Source organism: Numida meleagris, chromosome 13, assembly GCF_002078875.1.
Source record: "Numida meleagris isolate 19003 breed g44 Domestic line chromosome 13, NumMel1.0, whole genome shotgun sequence".
Lineage (NCBI taxonomy): Eukaryota > Metazoa > Chordata > Aves > Galliformes > Numididae > Numida > Numida meleagris.
The window spans coordinates 3,313,921-3,334,345 of NC_034421.1; the positions used below are offsets into that span (position 1 = coordinate 3,313,921).

The 20,425-nt window shown below is 41.9% G+C and overlaps 1 protein-coding gene across 1 annotated transcript; it reads left to right on the forward strand.

The window, feature by feature from the left end:
• On the forward strand, positions 1,647-17,677 carry EIF3B (eukaryotic translation initiation factor 3 subunit B). Its single transcript, XM_021411280.1, has 19 exons — positions 1,647-2,383; positions 5,536-5,728; positions 5,875-5,994; positions 6,086-6,143; positions 6,718-6,846; positions 7,890-8,047; positions 8,942-9,073; positions 9,169-9,235; positions 9,774-9,820; positions 10,581-10,791; positions 11,371-11,443; positions 11,638-11,760; positions 12,256-12,334; positions 13,355-13,493; positions 14,139-14,264; positions 14,760-14,837; positions 15,294-15,402; positions 15,891-16,009; positions 17,117-17,677. Exons 1-18 carry the CDS (start codon positions 1,939-1,941, stop codon positions 15,992-15,994), a joined length of 2,391 nt encoding a protein of 796 aa, XP_021266955.1. The 5' UTR covers positions 1,647-1,938; the 3' UTR covers positions 15,995-16,009; positions 17,117-17,677.

Genomic DNA, 20,425 nt, shown 5'->3' on the forward strand with positions numbered 1-20,425 from the left:
AAGGAAGGAAGGAAGAGATGATAGATCAAAAATTACTGTAAAGTAAGAGAAAGTGCAAATAGAAGACAGGAAAGAAGGACCCAGCATTTAAATTTGGTAATAGCTTGTAAACAGGAAGAAAGGTAATAGAGAAAATTTGCCTGTCCCAGCAATGCAGGGAACTGTCAAGAGTTGTAAAAGGTAAGAGTCACAAATGTGCTATTGGAAAAGCCATGTAATCTTGAGGATCCAGCTGGCAGTCTGGATTGGAGCACAGCGTGTCCTCATATCTGGAAAAAAAAAACTGCTTGTGAGGGCAGAAGAGGCAGCAGCTTTTCCTTTACTGTCACGCATCAGTGCTGCTGAAAATCAGGAAGTCAAAATCTAGTCAAGTGCCATGACATAGCGGGGGAAAAGTAACCGCAGAGTGCCAGTCATCGTTTCCATTCATAAACTGCCCGTGGCTTAAAGAGGGAACTGACACTCACAGCACCCGATTGAATTCCAATGGAGCTAGGGGGACATCTTGTGACTAGCTGATGAATTACAAAACTGTTTTTCTCTGGCTTTTTTTTTTTTTTTAATATCTTCTCTCAAGATTTTATCGAAGTTTGAAAGATACTGTGAGATAAAATACAATCTAAATTCAAAATGCTAACCACAATATCCGATCTCTTCCTCTCACGATGTTTCTATGCTGACATTCTTAACCTGAATGTTTCGATGATTTGACATACAGTGCTGGGACACAGACAAAAGAAAGCAGGATCAGGTGCTCATCTCAGGAGCAAATGGAGATTAACTCTTCCTGAAGAACTGTTCTGATCTTTTTCCTCTAAAGCCATTGCTGAGACCTGACGGTACCAAAGAAAAGCTCCAGGTTTTCTTTGCCAGTATATCAGCACACACACTGAAAATACACACATCTTGCATCAGCATGAAGTGTCTTTGGCAGAAAGTAATGGCTTAATGGTTACACCAACACGCCAGGGCTGCTCAGATAACACTTCAGATCACTGGAAAACATCAATACGGGAAAGTCGCCCTCTGAAACAAGCCTGCTGTCCCTCTGGAAGCCTTCTCTCATTAACCTCAGCGTTGTAGTGGTGGCATGGGATAAGAGCATCACATTTTACCTCATGAAAAATGTAATTAAAACCTTGCAGAGTGTGACAGGACTCTCCGGTTAGGCACTTTCAACTCCGAGCTGGCGTGCTTCACTGCCAGCCGGCCGCCTCAAGGCCACACAGCCCCTCAGCCCCAGCCCCACGCAGGGCTCACGCGCCGGGTGATGTGGCGGCCGGGCCGGGCCAACGCAGCGGCTGGCGGGGCCTGGGCGCGCAGCACCGCCCCCTCCCTCTGGATCTTGGTAGCGCCCGCGCTCGCTCCGCGGCCTTCGGGCGGCCCCATGGCGGGAGCACTGCGGGGGGGAAGGTGGCGAGTTTCGCTTCGCGGGGCTGTCGCCTCCTACTTCGTGTTGGACGTAGGAATGGTTTGAGGTGCCAACACCGCACGGAGGGTTCAGTCATCGTCGGCCCAGTCAAGCGTCAAAACGCGTTCCGCTTTTCGCCTCCCGCGAAATGGTTCGGTCCAACCCCACCCCAGCGGACGGGCAGGAGCCGCCATGTTGGGCTCCACCACCGAGCATGGGAGCAGGGGGAGCCGCGGCAGTGAGGGCTGGGAAAGGGCAGACGGCACTGCTGGCCGAGCGAGGGGGGTGTGCAGCGAAGGAGGCGGCGATTGCTCCGAAGCAGAGCAGCGAGAAAATAGTGGCGGATCAAGCCCCCATCGGGGCAGAGCTCCTCTCCCCCCGCCTCCCCCGCCCGTTGGTAGCGGCGCGGCTCGCGGGGCCTGGCGCACATGGCCCGGCAGTAGGAGCCTCCCCGCCCCTCCCCCGCTCCTTTTCCCGTCGCTCGTGAGCTGGGAGCGCGCGGCCGGCGGGGCCCCGCACCGACCCCCATGCAGGGCACCGAGGACAGCCCCGCGCCGCCCGGCGCCCAGAGCCCGGCCGAGGAGCCCGAGCAGCCCGACGGAGCGCCGCCAGAGCCGCCGCCTCAGCAGCAGCTGAAGGAGGAGGAGGAGGAGAGAGAAGGGCCGGAGGAAGAGGGCGGCTCTGAGGGGTCCCCCGAGCCGCCGCCCGCCGCCTCAGAGCCTCCCGCCGAGCCACAGCCGCCCTCTCCTCAGCCGACGTCCGGCCGGGAAAGCCCCGAACAGGCCGAGTCCCGGACCGGGCCCGAGGCCGAGCCGCCGCCGGAGGAGGCCAAGAGCGAGCCGCCGGCCGAGGCCGAGCCGCCGGCCGAGCCCTGCGCGCCGCGGGAGGACGGGGAGGCCGCGCCCGCCGAGCCCGAGGACGAGCTTTCCTTCAGCGATCCCGAGGGCTTCGTGGACGACATCAGCGACGAAGGTGCGCGCGGGGCCCGCTCGGGGCGGGCTGAGGGCGGCGGGCCGGGCTGGGCCGGGGCGCTGCGGGGAGCGGCCCCGCGTGGGGCGGCCTCGGCGTGCCCGTGCCGTCCGTGCCCCTCCGCGCTGCCCTCCTGAGACGTGGCGGTGAGCTGCGGGTTAGGAGCAGCTCGGGGCCTCTGAGAAGAACTGGATGCTGACTGTCGTGGAATGACCAAACCGTCGTCTGGCCCCGTAAAGCGTTATGGATGTAGCTATCTTTGGTGTAAGGGCGTTAACGGTGCTTCAGTTTTTTCACTGTTTCAGACAAGTCTTTCAAGGGTAACCGTGTCAGTTCTTGAATAGCAAATCTACTCGTGTGTTTTGCCAGTTGTTACTCTGACGTAAGCGCTGCTGTAGGGTCTATAATAGTTACACGTGTCAGAACTGGGAAAATGCATCTTAAAGCGTGTACCATCTCCTAAGTCAACGGGCGGTTTGAATTGGCAGTGGAATGCAGGTTATAACTGTGCTTTCTTGTGTTCCAGTCCTATGTTTAGCTTAATAAATAAGCGGAGAAGTATTTTGAATTGAGAACGCAGGTTATTCTTAGTAGTCTGTGTAGCACTTTGAACACATGCGTATCTTAGAGAGACTTTGGCAAAAGTGTCTGCAAGTTTATCACTGGATTCGTGTTGTCTAGTGAAGTGTCTGCTTGAGATGCTTTGTCTACGTTGGGGATTATCACGTTTATCTCAGTGTAGATAGAACCTAGGAACATTTCCTGTTGTCCTCTGTCTTATTCTTTACAATTAATCTGGTTAACTCTTATGGGTATGAATAATACATCAGTGGCTGAATTACAGCGTTTAAGTTTAGTCACTCTTGCTGGTCTGGTTTTCCATCAGCCTGTGCTACTTCTTGGTCAGTCTTATTCCTTTTGCTTTACCCTGATAACTCCACAGCAGAATCAATTCCAGGCCATCAGCATCACTGATTGAAGACTATTTCAATGTCTATGATAAGAATTACATGTTCAAGAGCAATTTTGAGCTGGACTGGCTTTAGGATTGGATCGTCTCAGGTGTTACTTTGACTTGGTGGTGGTTCTTTTTTTTCCAGAGTGATGTTGGCATAGCAGAACAGCTGTTCCACCTTCCATAGAAGGAATGTGTCAGATAATCGCTCAGGTGCAATGAAACTTTAGTTCGGATAATGAGAGAGGTCCTTAAAATTCTGCCAGCTGAAGATAGCTGTGTACCCACCACACCCCTCTCTTCTGGCCTGTGGGAGAGGAGCTGGCTGAACCGGCCGCTTACTCTTTGAAGGTTCCTTTGTTCATAGTTTTGAATGTAAGGTAGAGGAGTTACACAGTGTAGGTATGTATGTGTTTAACCAGTTACTGTTCTGATTTAATATAGAATGTTGTCTACTTCTATGTTAATTTAAATAAGCATTCCTTTCTTTTGTAGTCTTTTGTGGGAAGTGCCTGTGAAAAAGTGTGACTATTGGAGCCTAAGAGTTATTTTTTTTTTCGTAAGATTTTGTGGAAATGTCCTTGCTGTTCTTTATGAAACATGCTTCCATTTTATAGGCATGAAAAATATGAAGGATTCAAGAACTAAAAAATGATGTTATTTTCCTGTAACACCAGGCTTAGAAATTCCTTCTTTCAGCCCTTAGAGTTTTTGTAGGCATAGCAGATGCTTCCCTGCCCATCTCTTAGCTCTCAGGCAAGTGGTTACCTGTCCACAGCATCACTTGTATGTGTGTTGTTAGCTAGCTGGGTAATGGCAATATATCTTAATATGCTCTAAGGTGTGATATATACTTGGAAGTTAATTTATTTGCAGCTACTTATATCCTTTCTTCTGAGTCTTTGGTTCAAACTGGGTTAGCTTTCATCTTTGTAGAAAAAAGTTGAGGGGAAAGCAACTCAAAATACCTCTGGTACTAATTTTAAACCACTTGGTTTGGTAGAAAATACTATCTATGGGGTAGCTTCCAATAGCCACTGATGTACTTGTGCAAGTAATTTTTGTTGTTGCATGTTCTTTCTCCTACTTTGCCTTTTTTCCCCCACGTACTGTTCTTGGAACTATTACTGCCTGTGATTGTTTGAGACTGGTGCTTTTAGTTTTCTGTCAAGCTTTTTGATCACCCTTGATGATCTGCATGGTCTTGTGCCATGGGAATATCCTTTCTTGACTCTGTTTCTTTATGAGCTTTTTCTTATTTTGCCTTGTTCTGAAGCATAGATGTGGTTTAGCCAGTCTTGATGAGTTTCTCTCATTGAGGTGATTGTTCTGACTCTTGGCCTATGGATCTGTATATTTCTGTAGTTAAAAATGTTAATTTGACAGTTCTGTTTAAATTCTACATTACCAGTGGGGTTTAGTTTGTGGAAACAGAATAATCAGATAGAATTGACTTGAGATACAGATTCAAGTAAGATATGTAGAGAATTCAGGGAATCGCCCAGGAAAGGGCGGTTAGTGTGGTTGAAGAATGTACAGAGTACAGAAGATGTGCTTGTATTGTCTAGTTGCTTGCTTAATGTGGTTCCTAGTGTCTTTACTTAGGACGCCTTAATTTTCTTGTTTAATTAAAGGTTTTGAATGAGCTTGAGTTCTCAGCCATAATTATAGTGATGCTAATATGTGCAGGGCTTCTAAAATGGAAGATAGTTTTGAATTGTGCTGAAGCTCTTGTAGTGTGGAAGGGAGGTGTGTGTTACATCTGTCAAAGTCATCTGGTTATGATTTGGGTAAGTCTTCTTGTCAGAGCTTGGTTAGTGAATCGTACGGTGTTGTGCTCTGTTGGTTTTGAGGGCTTCCTGAGCCAATTCCAACTCCTGGAACAAGCTGATAGTAGGACTGTTGGTGTCTCCAATGCATTTCTTTAAGAAAGATTTCAAGAGTTAACGCCTTGAAGCTTGTCAAGAAACAGGAATGTTGAGTCTCAACAAAGAAGTGCTGTTGGGGTAGTTTGTATTACTTTTAATTGTTTCTCTGATAAAGGCTTCATTGACCATCAGGTTTCTTAAATGTTATTGAACCATTTTCCTGAATTTAGGTCTTCCCCTTCTCTTAGTATCACTATTATTTTTATCTTTGAGTTTTCCTCTTTCGTGATGTAGGCCAGTACTTAATTTTCTTTTCTGCTTTTTGTTTGCAGAATTACTTGGTGATGTACTGAAAGACCAGCCGCAGGAAGCAGATGGAATTGATTCAGTGATAGTAGTGGATAACGTTCCTCAGGTTGGACCAGACCGACTTGAGAAACTCAAGAATGTCATCCACAAAATATTTTCCAAGTTTGGTAAAATTATAAATGAATTTTATCCAGAAGCAGATGGGAAGACAAAAGGGTAAGTCATGATATCACCTGCTGGGAGTTAGGTTTGAAACACTGCTCTAACTTAAGCTTCATTGTTAATATCAGTACGTTGGTTTTAATGCAGTCGTTCCTTTATGTAGTCATCAATGAACATACTCTTGTATTCCCGCATTGTAGGTACATCTTTCTGGAGTACATGTCTCCATCTCATGCAGTGGATGCTGTGAAGAATGCAGATGGATACAAGCTGGATAAGCAGCACACTTTCAGAGTCAACCTTTTCACAGACTTTGACAAGTGAGTGCAGCTATCGCACGTTTCATAGAGTCTTTTGGACTCTAATCAAGAGTAGCTGCACTAAGTGTAACCAATCCAATTGTACTTTCAGGTATATGACAATCAGTGATGAGTGGGAAATCCCTGAGAAACAGCCATTTAAAGATTTGGTAAGGGTTTTTTTGGAAAGTCAATACCAAGAATTTGTTAAGTTAATGGAAGAAGCAATAGTGATCGCATACTCCAGTTCTTTTGTTCTTGCTTGCTTAGTGGTTCTGCTAAGAGTTCTGCCTAGAAACTCAGGATAAAAAATGACTTGATACAAACTATTTAAAAATAGTATTTTGGAAGCATCTTACTATATTTGTAAATGTTTGAGGGCAACCTCTGTGTGTGTTACCACTAGCTTTGTAAAATGCTCTCTGGAGGAAGGGATAGTTAAATAAATAAAACCCCAAACAACAACAAAAAAACCTCCAAAACAAACAAGACTTTGTGTTACTTTGGACAAAACATATTAAATGTTATTAAACTATCTCGAAGGTCCACCTTTTTATGATCTGTCCTCTTATCCTCTAATAACCAATGGGTCTGGATTATTTAATTTCGCTTTAATAACTTCTTCGCAATGATAGAACAGCAAAGGTTCACTCTCTGTGAAGACAAACTTCCACCTGCCAGGTAGATAGGAATTTGCTTGTTTTCCTAGTCTTTCATTTGCTGATGCTCTCTTGTTTTTCTTAGGGGAATCTACGTTACTGGTTGGAAGATCCTGATTGTAGGGATCAGTACAGTGTGATCTTTGAGTCTGGAGACCGGACCTCCATTTTTTGGAATGATATCAAGGAGCCTGTTCAAATTGAGGACAGAGCAGTGAGTGTCCTGGAAGTGCTGTACATTGCAGATACACTGTCAGTTGCATTCATTTCGTAACATTTCAGGCTTTTCAGTTAAAAAAAAAAAAAAAACCTGCTTCTGCTGAAATACTTTTTCTCTCCTTTCTTCCTTTGGAAAATGAGCAGTGAAATTATGTCCTCTAGAATTAGGCTTAGCTGCTTAGGTTAAACAAATGTGGAGTTAACTTGTCTGTTTTCTGTATTTTTTTTTCTTTAACCTGTCCACGATGCCTGTTAGTTTCATCATTTGTACATTATAGGTGATTCAGAAAGATCTGAATGAAAATGCAGAGTCAGAGTTTGAGGAGTACTATTTGTTGGTGCTGAGTATGTGCTTAAGCATGTGGCTTCTAATGATTTTTTCCCTTTGTGCTGACCGCAGAGGTGCTGAAGAGGAATAGCTGGTTTGGTAACACCATATAAAAGGGAGAGTTAGTGTGCCTGTCTGCTGTAGCCAGCTGACTTACTAAGAACTGCAGGTGGCCAGAAACATTTTCTTTCTCTAATAACCATTATGTGTTACAGTTAAGAGAAACTGTTTCTGGGTTAGAGAGCATCTTTGCTCATTGCTGTGGTTACTGGCTATATCTGTGTTGCTGGTACCTTTCTGATTTAGCTGAAGACGAAGAGCTGTAGTGTTGTTAGAAGTGTGAGGAGTCTAAGCTTCCTGAGAATGGATGCGTTCCTGTCAGAGCTGCAATCCAAGAAAGAATCCTAAGCTGCTGGGTTGTTCTAATTGTTACTCTACAATGGTTGTTACTGTCCTTGGAAAATACTTTTGGAGATCAGTAAGATGAAACAATCTCAACTGGTGGTTTTCAATCTGAAGAATGAGTACTGTAAGTTATGTGTGCGAAAATTCACTCTGAACTGGGTTAATATCACTCATTCAGAGATCTTCACTAAGCAAGTGGATTTGTGAAATATGAAGTTACTAGCCACGTGTTAAGTCCTTCCCCTTTAGTTATCCAGCATGAAGTTGGATCTTTATGAATACATGTTTTTTTTATTTAATTCCAGCGGTGGACAGAAACCTACGTACGTTGGTCCCCCAAGGGCACCTATCTGGCTACATTCCACCAGAGAGGCATCGCACTTTGGGGTGGAGAGAAGTTCAAGCAGATTCAAAGGTTTAGTCACCAGGGAGTACAGCTAATTGACTTCTCACCCTGTGAAAGGTATGGAGTATGACATTGGTTCGGGGTAAGAGATCAAAAACCTGCATTGTGTGCATTCTGGCTGCTGTGCTGTCAGATCTTATGCGACTGAGGTCTTTGGTTGTCCTCTGCCTTTGGAAGTGTTGCTTTCCATACGTAGATCCTTTTCAGAATAAGTGAAACTCTGCCAAACTTTGCTTTGACTTCAGGGAATATACTTAACATAATCTGGAGTTACTGCTCTACAAAATTAAACTGACATGCTTCATTGAAGTCATTATTATCTGAGGGAATGCTGTTTTTTTTCTCTTTATTTTGATAGGATGTCTGTAGTATTAGTCTTTTGGTTCTCTAAAAAATTTAGTCGAGAGGCATCTTCCACGTTTGTAGTATTGAAATGAATACTTTAAGCTTTCTTTCACATTTAAGAGCTCTTTAGGGAATCATTCCTAAGTCATTCTAGGTCTGAGATGCATCTTATTTTGCTAGTTTTCAAGTAAGATACTTCGAAGCAGTAACATTTCGTTCTTTGCACTTGAAAGAGATTATTTATCTTTAAATGGAGATGTCTAGCATACTTGTAGTTCAGGTTGGCACAGGTTATGGGTTTGTATTCAGTTTGAAGTCAATGGTGTTCTGATCACAAAACTATATAGTAGGTAGCAAGATATTTGGGGAATTTTCCCTTGTAAGATCAGTACAAGAAAACTTGTGTGTAAATCTAGAATGCTTTTCAGCTGAAGAGGTGCTAGGAATTACCATGTCTTGGAAGCTTTTCCCTCACCTGTAGAACATCCTGTTAGAGGAAGTGCTGTTTAAAAATGCATTGTATTTGAATATTATTTAGATAAAGCCCTGCTTGTACTCATGTATTAAATCAAATTGTAATAGTAAAGTAGATTGTTCCCTTTGTAGGTATTTAGTGACCTTCAGCCCTTTGATGGACACACAGGATGACCCTCAGGCTATTATCATCTGGGATATTCTGACTGGGCAAAAGAAACGAGGATTCCACTGTGAAAACTCAGCTCACTGGCCTATTTTTAAGTAGGTTGCAAAGCAGCATTAGAGAGCGAGCAGCCCTAGACTTTGTTTAATGAACAGATGACTCTTACCTCATTTTCTTGTTTTTATTTTCTTAGATGGAGTCATGATGGTAAATTCTTTGCTCGAATGACTTCAGATACCCTCAGCATCTATGAAACACCTGTAAGTTCTTTTGTTTTTGTGCAATATTTATTGCTTTACGATGTCAGCATTTCATGCGGTATCTATTTTAAAGGATATGTTTTAGTAATGCACTCTAGAGCCTAAAAGGGAAGAAATCCATTTGCTTATCTCTTGTTTTTTTTTTTTCCTGGATCAAAAAACTATCTGAGCTTGACAGCAGCATTCTCACTGTGCTTCTAGAAAGCCAAGAGAGCTCAACATACGAGTTAACAGGACCAAATGATACTGTCCAGGTCTTAGTAGCAGATGCTTGCGTGAATACCCAAAAGACATTATAAATCACAGCATAATCCAGTCTGTTTTTTGTTTTTTGTTATATTGTAGGCTGCTACTCATAAAAAATCATTACACAGAATTAGTTTTATTGGTTGTTGTGGTATACGTATGTTACTATAAGGGATAAAGGATCTCTGAACACTGTCCAGTTTCCTAGTTTGTGCTCTTACACATAAGCCTTCTGCTCTTACTGTATGTGCAAGAATGTTACTTGCAAGTTGACAACTTTCTCTTCTTTTAGTCTATGGGATTGTTGGACAAAAAAAGCTTGAAAATCACGGGAATAAGGTGAGTATATCCCTTTCTAAAAGTAACTACTCTCGTTTTTCTTTATGTCTGGGACTTCTTAATAGCAAAATGAATCTTTATACTGATTAGATAAAATAGCCTCATACCAAAGTGGTCAGATTAGTCTGGCAAAAGAAGAGCAGAATGCTTTCCACTTGAGCTGTTAGCTGCGTACATCAATCTGTATTTAGATTACCGCAAAGAAGACTTCTGTAATCTTGGATCTAACTTGACATCCTGGTACCTTGTCTACCACACCAAACTGGAATGCAGTTTAAGTAATATCTTTTCAGGTTGGTGTGCTGTGCACTGTGTGCTGCCTATTGGCAAGGAACTCGTTTGATTTTGTGCGTGTCTGCACGGTAAACGCTGATTCTTGTGAATTTTTGAGGCACCTTTTGGAAAACAGTTAAAATTAAGTTTTCAGGTGCAGAGGATTGTCTTCAGTTTGATATCATAGAGGGACGTCGCTCATTTGTTTTATGTTCCATAGATCTTTTGGGTTTCTGCAGCAAAGGAGCTATACCTTCTCTTTAGTGAATGTTACTGTTTTGATAACATTGGTGATATAGCAGGTTTAAGTAGCAGTTAAAAACATGTTATGTGTAAGGTTAGTAAACTCCTCGGTTGCTCATCTGTATCTGCCTTTCTACTGAGAGTTGATATTTGTCTGCAGCACTCAGAATACTGAAAATAGTTTCTGCTTGTAATATCTCTAACTAAAAATTAAAATGGAATAAGTCTAACTTTATTCTTGCAGAGATTTCTCCTGGTCTCCTGGTGGTAACATAATTGCTTTCTGGGTGCCTGAGGACAAAGACATCCCAGCAAGAGTGACCTTAATGCAACTGCCTGCCAGGCAAGAAATCCGTGTGCGAAATTTGTTCAATGTCGTAGATTGTAAACTACACTGGCAGAAGAATGGTGATTACCTGTGTGTGAAGGTAGACAGGACTCCCAAAGGCACGCAGGTGTGTGGACTGTGACTGTGTTCATAAAATTTGGTTTCTTTCATGCTGACGCTTTATTTTCTTAGAATACTGTCTTTCAATGAAGCCGGTGTAAATTGCATGATGGAAAAATAAAAATAGCTTTGACTGCTGAGTTTGAAGTGTGTAGAGAGCCAAATGTATGTCATGCTTGCATCCAGGATTTGCTTTGAATTTACTGATGTGGTAGAGTAAATTTTTTAAATGAATGAGTGCTAGATCTCTTTTCCTGCTCTCTCTAAAATCGGTTGTTGAACCCATAGGCTATGCTGCAGAATGTACCATGCGTTTATCTATTTCACTTAAATTTAATTCTGGAAAAAAATAATTTTTGTATGCAATCCTGCTGTTACTCTTTATCAGAACAGAAGGATTTAGAGTGTGCTTACTAATGAGGCACGCACTATTTGTCTGTTTATTAAGAAAACAAATCTTGAGCCATTGACCGTCGCCCTGAGTTCTCTTGGACCAATCGTGTAGCCATCCTTCTATGCATGGTGATGAAAAGTGTTTGCTCTGCTTCTTCTGTACTGATTAATGAGCTAATGTTGGCCTTCACAGGGAGTGGTGACCAACTTTGAAATATTCCGAATGAGAGAGAAACAGGTGCCTGTGGATGTGGTGGAAATGAAAGGTAATTCCAAGTTGCCTTATCGACCTTTCTTTTTAAAAAGTAAACTTTATGGCAGAGTTTAACTTCTGGGTTCCCTTTTCAGCATCTTGGTTTTCTTTGATAACTGCTTGTAATTGAAGCTTTTTATTGTGTTTGTTCTGGCTGTTTTTTTACGTACTTTTGACCCCTCTATTTTTTTTTTTTTTTTTTTACAGAAAGCATCATAGCCTTTGCTTGGGAACCAAATGGAAGCAAATTTGCTGTTTTGCATGGAGAAACTCCACGAATTTCAGTTTCCTTTTACCATGTTAAAAACAATGGGAAAATAGAACTTATCAGTAAGTAACTGGAAAGATAAGGGAAATACGCAGGTGCTGAGCATTTTGTGTGTAGCAAACTCAAATTGTGACTGGTTGCGATAGTGTGGCATTAGGTGCTACTCCTGACACTATATTTGGGAAACCTAGCTTGCTGGTGACAGCTGAACTATTGTCATTTTAAATCTGTCCAGTATCTGAGAATACAAGGCTTACAAGCCAGAATAATGATGTGGTCTTGGGATGTTCATGCAAGGAGATAGCACAGGCTTAACTGACTAGGTAACATTTTTTCTCAAGTTGGGTATTGGGATCTTCTGATCTTTTTTTCTGCTAACCTTAGATGCTTTTGTGCTACTAGATTTTGTCTTAAGAAGTACAGAGCTAAGAACTGTTGTAGAGGCTTCCTTGCTGAGTTCAGAAATGTCTTTTGAGGAATGGTTGTATTTACTGCTTGTGATGTGACTGATGGGATTGGATTGTGATTATTTTTCTGGATTCCTTGTTTCTTTCTAGAAACATTTGACAAACAGCAGGCAAACACGATATTCTGGAGTCCTCAAGGGCAGTTTGTAGTGTTGGCTGGCCTCCGAAGGTGAGCATTGCACAGGTTACTGAATACCATCCTGCTTTTAAAGGAGGAAAAAAGGGCTAGACAATCTCATCAGGAAGTGTTTGCGATCTCCACAAATGATTGAACACAAGTTTTTGTTACTTAAGTGGGCAAGAAAATCTTACTGACTTTGAGTGCTTGCTTGTATTGAAAGGTCTCTCTGTGGAGGGGGTGGGGGAAATTACTTTGACCTGGAGTAATCTGTCAGTTTGAATCTGTTATGTACTTGACATTATTAAAGCTTACAAGAGTTTTTATTGCTTTATTAAAACCGTATCTCAGTTGCATTACTACATAACTCCGATAGGGCTTTGCAAAAACAAAGGAAAACAAGGTACAAAGGACCAAGCTCCATCATGACACAGTAACCTTAACTTGATATTTCTGCCATGTCAAATGAAGAATTTTTTCAACAACTAAGTGGATATTTAGAAACACTTCTTATGTGTTTAATTTGTGATTCTGAACTAATCCATGTGGCTCTTGTAATAGGTTGTTGTCACAGCCTTGAGTTCTCGTGGGCAGTACTCTTACTATGCTCTTACAACAAAGCTGTATTGTTTAGAAATATATATATATCAAAAAAGCTTCACATTAGAGCAGGTGAAGACTTATTAACCAGCTGAGCAGTATTTGGCTTTGTGTGTTTCAGACAAGTAACGCTGCTCATCTTAGAAATCTTTTTATTTTTGAACTTATCTTCATTTCTTGAGTATTTTGGCATGCAGCTGTTAAACTTCAGCTGTAACTTGACTGTAATATGTTTTTGTCGTGACTTTAGGAAGAAATGTAAAATGGGTTAAAGGTCCTTGAACATACTAGCGAAAGTTTTGTTCTTTTGTAGATTTTTGGCTTTATTTAGTCGCATTTTCTAGCCACAGATGCATGTTATTGGTATGAGTCTTCCTTGGCTGCTTGCTGAAAAGATGTAGCTTATGAAACCTGTTTTAAAAAAATAGGCTATGCTAGTGTGTAAAACAGTGTCTATTTTTGCCTTTGCAGCATGAACGGTGCCTTAGCATTTGTTGATACATCTGATTGCACCATGATGAATATTGCTGAACACTATACAGCTTCAGATGTGGAATGGGATCCTACAGGCAGATACATCGTGACTTCTGTGTCTTGGTGGAGCCATAAGGTATTAACAAATTCATCTTTTCCTTTCCCTTCCAGAGGTGTTGGCAAGGTCTATTGGTTATGAAGACAAAATGGGCACCTGTCGCTTTTCACATGACTTAAAACCTGCACCATAGTTTTACATGTTAATTTCTAATTTATTTGGGCTGTAAGCTTTGCTGATTTTCAAAAACTAGTTCTGGCTGGGCAGTTCACAGTTCTAAACGGAGTGTCCTTCTTGAGTTTTCATTACATCTTTTAATTTATCTTTAGCTATTTGGAACTTGATCTCTGTGTGGCCCACACAGAATAATGAGGAAAAACTGCATCTGTCTTTACTTTCACATAGTTCCAGCCACTGTGCTGAAATCCTCTTCTGTACAGATGCAGAATCTGAGGCGTTATGATAGAAGGCCTTGCTTAGTTTTAAACTGTTATCATCCAGGGTATAACTTTATGCAAGGCTTCAGTGGAACAAATGAACTCTGTTTTGCTGATGAATTTGGCTTGTGCAAGAATGATGCTAACAAAAAGAATGCTTCATTTTCATTGACTAAGGATGCTAATTTTATTACATACAAATGAAAAATCCTTAAAAGATACATAGTGAGAACCCGAGTGTTAAGTTACAGCTTACCATGATTGAGATGTTACACCGCTCTTCCAGGTGGACAATGCGTATTGGTTATGGACCTTCCAAGGACGTCTACTTCAGAAAAACAATAAAGACAGGTTCTGTCAGCTTCTGTGGAGACCACGACCAGCTACCTTGCTCAGTGAGGATCAGATAAAGGTAGTGTATTCCACGCCTGTTGACACTGGATCAGTGGATACGTATACAAACCAAGGTTTAGCGTCCTTTTCTTGAGAACAAGTCTTGAACTGTTAGAGCTGTAGAACTGCCTTTCTCCCTGAGCTTTTGAAAAACCATATTGCCATAGGGGACCTCGCTTGTGGGAATGACTGGTAAATATTAACTGTTCCTTAAGTTTGGAATAGAAATGGAAACCAGTTGTACTTATGGTTATGCTACAGTGAAAGGATGTGAAGAGTAACAAACCTGAATTTACCTGTCTGGACTTCTGTAATTGAATGCTTACAGAAATGTTTACATGATCTGTAAGCCAGAAGAGTAAATAAAGTAACAGTGCAGGGAAATTGCCTAGAAAAGCAGTTTTTCAAAAATGCTAAGCATGCTCAAAACTGCCAGAGGAGTTCTTATAGAATGTGATGATTGTGATTGTTAGTCTGTTTTCAGCCTTAGTTGAAATAAGATTCTGTTTTACAGCAAATTAAAAAGGATCTGAAGAAGTACTCAAAGATATTTGAGCAGAAGGATCGCCTGAGCCAGTCCAAAGCTTCAAAGGTAAGACAATTTTGAAATATAATAACATAGATGAAGCTCTTTTAACCTGTCTGTTGTTGTTGTAATGGTCATATATGTTAGATTTCTCTTGTAATCAACATCTGTGATCATGTTAATCCAGGTGCTTAGACTTGCTTCCAATGGGTAGTTCACACAGATGCCACTCAGCTTTCAGGTTAAGCAGTAATGAATCTGGAGAGGCACTGGTGATAGCTCAGTAAGCAAAAGTGATAAAAGTTAGGATTCTTAGTGACTTGCTGTATTAGACACTCTTTAAACTAATGAGAAAACCTTTAATAACAGAAATTAAAAACCCTTGCCAAAACAACTTTAACGCAACATAAAAGGTTTTAAGTCAGTAGAAAGGATTGAAGAGAAGGTTTTCCTTTCTAACAAGTGCATTTCATGTGCATTTTGTTTGTTATGGGAGTTAACAGCCTCGTCTTGCCTCTGCAGGAGCTGGTGGAAAGGAGACGTACAATGATGGAAGAATTCAGAAAGTACCGCAAGATGGCACAAGAGTTGTACATGGAGCAAAGGAACGAGCGCTTAGAGCTTCGAGGAGGTAAGCCACACGTACCACTTCTTGGTTACCTAACATCACGTTTTTACAACTGTTCTCCTAACTCGTTTATTCTTTCTCTCTATTCATTTCCCGCCATTTCCCCCGTTTTGTCTTTGTGTTTTTTTTTCCTGAATCATAATGAATTTTGCTTTTGGATTTTGCACGGGAGAATACTCCGTGCTGGCTGCCAGACTTGGCTGCCTGTGCTTTACATAGCTTCTTTATGCTTCAAGGCAAGCATTGGTTTGACTTTGACATAAGCCTGTGAAGAGATTTGGATGTTATGTATCACCAAAAAATCCTCAAAAACTCTGTAGTGGGAGACAGCAATGCCTTGTTTGTCATTTATGACATTAGCGTGTCATTGTTATGATTTAAAGCAACGAATACTTCTTATTTCAATGCTATATTAAGGACTGTTCCTTGAAAGAGCGTAGAATCCTTGTTGCTGTGTTTGAGGCATTGTGTTAATCCTTTCTCCATTCCAGGGGTTGACACGGATGAGCTGGACAGCAATGTTGATGACTGGGAGGAGGAGACTGTTGAATTTTTTATCAATGAAGAAATTATTACCCTTGCAGAACCAGAGTAATCTAATAAAACTGTGGTAAGATCTCTTTCAGAAGAGAGAAGCGCTTCTGTCAGCTGTCACTATAGATTAATTTGTTTCAGAAGGTTGTCTGCTTGTTGCATGAATGCATGTGCTGTTCTGAGATGGTTTGCTTTATGTGGCTGAAGTGAACAAACAAGAGCTTTCTTAAATATAGTCACAGACTGTCAGATTTATGGGCTGTACTGAGTAGAATACTGTGTCCTGTTTTACCAGAGTAATCAGTGCTGTGACAGCTAGGGTCAACTTTTAAACGCAGCTCGTTGCAAGCTCCTCAATTTCTCCTACTGACAGAACTCTTAACGTAATATCAGATTTGAAAATTTGCTTTCTGTAAGAATTTCATGTTAGGTAATATTGGACAGGGCTTAAATAATATGCTTAAGATTATACAGTAAGTTAATTATGATATAAGTGAGTAGATTTAAATATCCACATGAAATCTATGATTTCCTAGAAACGTTGGTTAGAAGTCTGGCAGCAGAGCACTTTCTCCTGTCTGACTGTCACTGCTTGTTGCTGAAATCTTTAATTCAATGATTTTTCGAAGTTCTGCATTTTGAATTCTTATTGTATATTTGTATGTTGAAAACATGCTAATTTGAGCAGCTCGTGTAGGAAATGTTCTTTCTTTAAGGAGCTTGAAGTTGTACTCGGGAGGGAAAGGAAAGATTGATAGTGAGCGTGCTCACATGGGACTTTACACAGGAATGTAATCTAGGTTTTCTGCTGTGTTTAGGACTTCCCGTAAGGAAGGGGAGACTGGAAGCATCCTGTTGTAGCTGTCACTGTACAGCTCTGTTGCCCCTGGATATCTAAGGAGTCAAAATAAACTGTGGAGCAGTATACCTCTTGACCTGTGGAAAAAATTAATAGCCTTCATATTTAGAGACTTATTTGGATCTAGCTTATCTGTGTTCCATATATGAGAGATCTTTTATGGAAGAAAGAGGGGGAGAAGCTGCCTAGTTTCTGGATTTAAATATCAATTTAAGAGCAGATGAAGCACGTACTTTGTAGCTTTTCACCAGCTAGCATCTGTGGTAAGGTTGTTTGTAAAAAGCGCAGCAGCTGACTCATCTCTTTCTTTTTCCTTTTCTACAGCACCACCATATCTTGTGCTGAAAAGAGGTTTGTTCATTTTCAGAAAGTCTACATCAATTTTGGAATTTTTAATCCATATTCTTGCACTCTGGAAGGGTGAATGCACCGGATTTTCTCCATTCTGCCACATTGTAGTGCCTTTAAGTCTTGCTGCGTGCTGCAGTGAGATATTGAAGAGGCGCTGCTTTTAAATTTTTATTCTTTTTTTTTTTTAGGGTTCAATTTTCTTTTTAAATTCACTAATACCAGTATTTACTTCTTGACTCCTGTGCAGTACTTCCCAACTGGCATTTTTGACTTCCTGCCAGTGAAGTGAGTTTCATCAGTGCGCATCTCTTACACACAATGTTTCTGTTTCAGGACTCTTTTTGTGTCCCGAGTGCATGGACAGATGTTCACTTTGTTTGGGGAAAAGTCAACAGAACCATTTTTCGTATGATGTGTTTTAGTGTGCTGAAGCAGCACTACAGTGGGCTATATCCTCCTCCTTTCAGATTGTGAAAGGATGTCTCCCTCAAAGAGCTGAATATGGAAATAAAAGCAGACCAATACTAAAAACCAGTCTGGCTATGTGTTGTTTGTAGGGAATCTTTCCCTAAATGATTAAGTATACCCAGATCAGTAGGAGTGTTTGCTATAATTGCTTTACAGTTGCTTTGGATTGTGTTTTCTCAGTTTCTCACAGCTGTTCTGTTTTCGTGTGTTGCTGTGGTTTTATTTTTTGTTTGTTTTTACAACTCATTAATCTTGACAGGTTAACCTGGTAATTACAGTGGAGTGACTAGAAAATAAATTGGTTTCTTAAACGATTTGGAAACTGATATGAGCCTTGGGAACTCTGGAGTTGTCTCACTTGCTAGTGAATCTGAAAACTTTCTGAGAAGTAGTCTTTATACATATGTCTTAGGCTCCTTGTTAGTATGTTACTTCATTTCTAAAGCCGTCCCTGTTTAGAGGGGAAATGTGCACTTAAAGTTGGTGGAGCAACTTTTTAGTGTTCATATCTGTGAGCAGAAATTCTTTTCTGTATATTGACAGAGTAGTGAAAGACATTGCTGGCCTGCTGCTTTCCCTTTGAGGGCTAGTGGGGAATGAGTATATTCACCTGCCCCCTCTCCAGGACTGGCCAGTGAAATTGCTAATGTCAGCCCACGGGTACCTGAGCTCACTTACGTAGCACTTTATCTGATGGATCTGAAGTGGAAGGCAGTGAGTATTCTACTTCTTTCCAAACCTGACTAACTTACTAACTTTGACTTTCACTGTCAATAAATAAGACAAAAGTTGATTCTATTCTCTTATTGTTTTTTTGTTGTTGTTGTTAAATAAGTTGTTTGAGTGGATGGACTAACACTAAGAGTGCTGAAAATTTGTGGTTTGTAGTTAGTTGGTATTCTGCAGCAAAGAAAAAAGTAATAGGACTTGAGGGTGTGCAGCCTGGGAGGCTGTCAGCATTCCTAAAATGGATTTTCAGAGTGCACCCATCCCTTTGGGATGCTTGAGTGGCAGATCGATAGGCTGCAAAGAGCAGCTGGGATTACGGTCCTGCCAGAGTCTGCCATCATTCTGGGACCTTGGTATCACTTTAATCAGGGGAAGAGGGAGGCTTTGATACTGTAATCCCCTTCCAAGTGTCAACCTTCAATCTTGCAGCTCTGTTAAATAGAAGCACTGCTGCTCTTCCAGTTTGCTGAGGCCTGACTGGGCTAGATACATAAACCTCTTCTCAAAGCAGAATTTCTCTTAGAATAAAGTCAGTAATATCTAGATTACCTTTCATTCCTTCCTAATGCAAGAAAAAAACATAGACCTTGGGGTGATCTCCTCTCCTTGTGCTGCTGATGTGAGTTTGTTTTGTTGCCAGCTAGGGCAATGAAGGGGACTGTTCTGAAGGTGAAGGCTGTCCACCAGAGACTTGCACTGTTCCATGCACCACAAGGTTAGGAGCTACGATGCACAGGATAGTATTTTCAAACAATTCCAAGTGATCAAATAGTTTGGCCCATGGGAATGTCATTCAGATGTGTTCAGGGAGGTAAAGAATCAAAGTTAATTGCTGCGTTCCTCTGAGTATGGAAAGGTGTGAAAATGCAGAGAGTCCACCCTGTGCTCTGAGAGATGCACTGAAGAAATGTTATTTTGCTGCTGCTTCAACTGTTCAAAATTGCCTACTACGGTGCTCTAGATTTGGAGCTGCTTGTGAAAGCCCTCATTAAATTGACAGGTAGCTTAACTTGTTATTGTGGAAATAAATTTGGTTGCTATAGAAACCCATTGCTTGTGAGTGGTAGGGCTGTGTAAGGAGTGTTTCAGTAATTGTATGCCCTCCTGGTAAGACACTGGTTACGTGCATCGTGCAGCGTTTTCAAGAGCTGTTAAGGAGACGCTGCTGTGTTTTATGAAGGGGAAAACAGCCGTGGAAAGGTGAAAAGAGAGTTTTTCAACTCTTGTCAGCTGAGACTCTACGAACAGCTTTTAGGTGGGGTTTCTGCATTGGTGGTCTTCCCTGGAGACCCTCCCCCAGGCACGCAGGTTTGGAATCGGGTCCGTGCAGCTCTCGCATTTCTCCAAAGTGAGTCGGGGCCAAGGCAGTGCTTCGTTTCTGCCTGATTGAGCTGGAAGTTAATTGCTGCTCTGTAATTGCTCCAGTCCTGCAATGAATTCCACACAAGCAGCTTTTGCTGAACCCCTGGGACCTGCACAGTTCAGGGCCAACTTGCTCTGATCTGCTCCAACAGGCTCATAATGATCGCTACCTGGGATTAAATGAAATGGGTACTTAGTGAAATGCAATTCCCTTCTTTGTCACGGGTAACTTTGATCAGCGTTTTGGGAATGCTGAGTGAACCTGGAGGCATGCTGGCTCTGCAGCTGCTGGTAGCGCAGTCCCAAACCTCTGGGGGCTCCTGCTAACAACAGCAGTGGCACTGCTGGGCTCATTGCCTTTGTCAGTCAGCACGAGTCTGACTGTGTGAGAGGCAGAAGTGGGGAGAATTAACTGGATTAAATTTGATAAACTGCTGTAAACTCTCCAGGCTCTGAGCTTAAGGCCCTAAGATCAATGAGTGGGTCAGACCTAGGGCAAAGCAGTTGGTATTTCTGGTGCTCCTTGCAGGTAAGGTTGGGTACACGTAAGCCCTGAGGCTCTGCCATGTGTGCATTTCAGCTCTGCTGGTTCCCATACCAATGCTTGCTTTCAGATCCTGCAAATCTCCTGGCCTTGCTGTGACACATGCAGCCCTGTGCAAATCACACTTCCTTTCACTGGTTCTGCATCCTTCACCTCTTGTCCTTGTTCTAAGAGACAAG

Bases quoted from the DNA above. Each gene is read 5' to 3' on its own strand.
- EIF3B (XM_021411280.1), top strand. From the start codon at position 1,939: ATGCAGGGCACCGAGGACAGCCCCGCGCCGCCCGGCGCCCAGAGCCCG. The intron at 5,729-5,874 runs GTAAGTCATGAT...CCCGCATTGTAG, and splicing joins GCAGATGGGAAGACAAAAGG to GTACATCTTTCTGGAGTACA. The intron at 9,236-9,773 runs GTAAGTTCTTTT...CTCTTCTTTTAG, and splicing joins TCAGCATCTATGAAACACCT to TCTATGGGATTGTTGGACAA.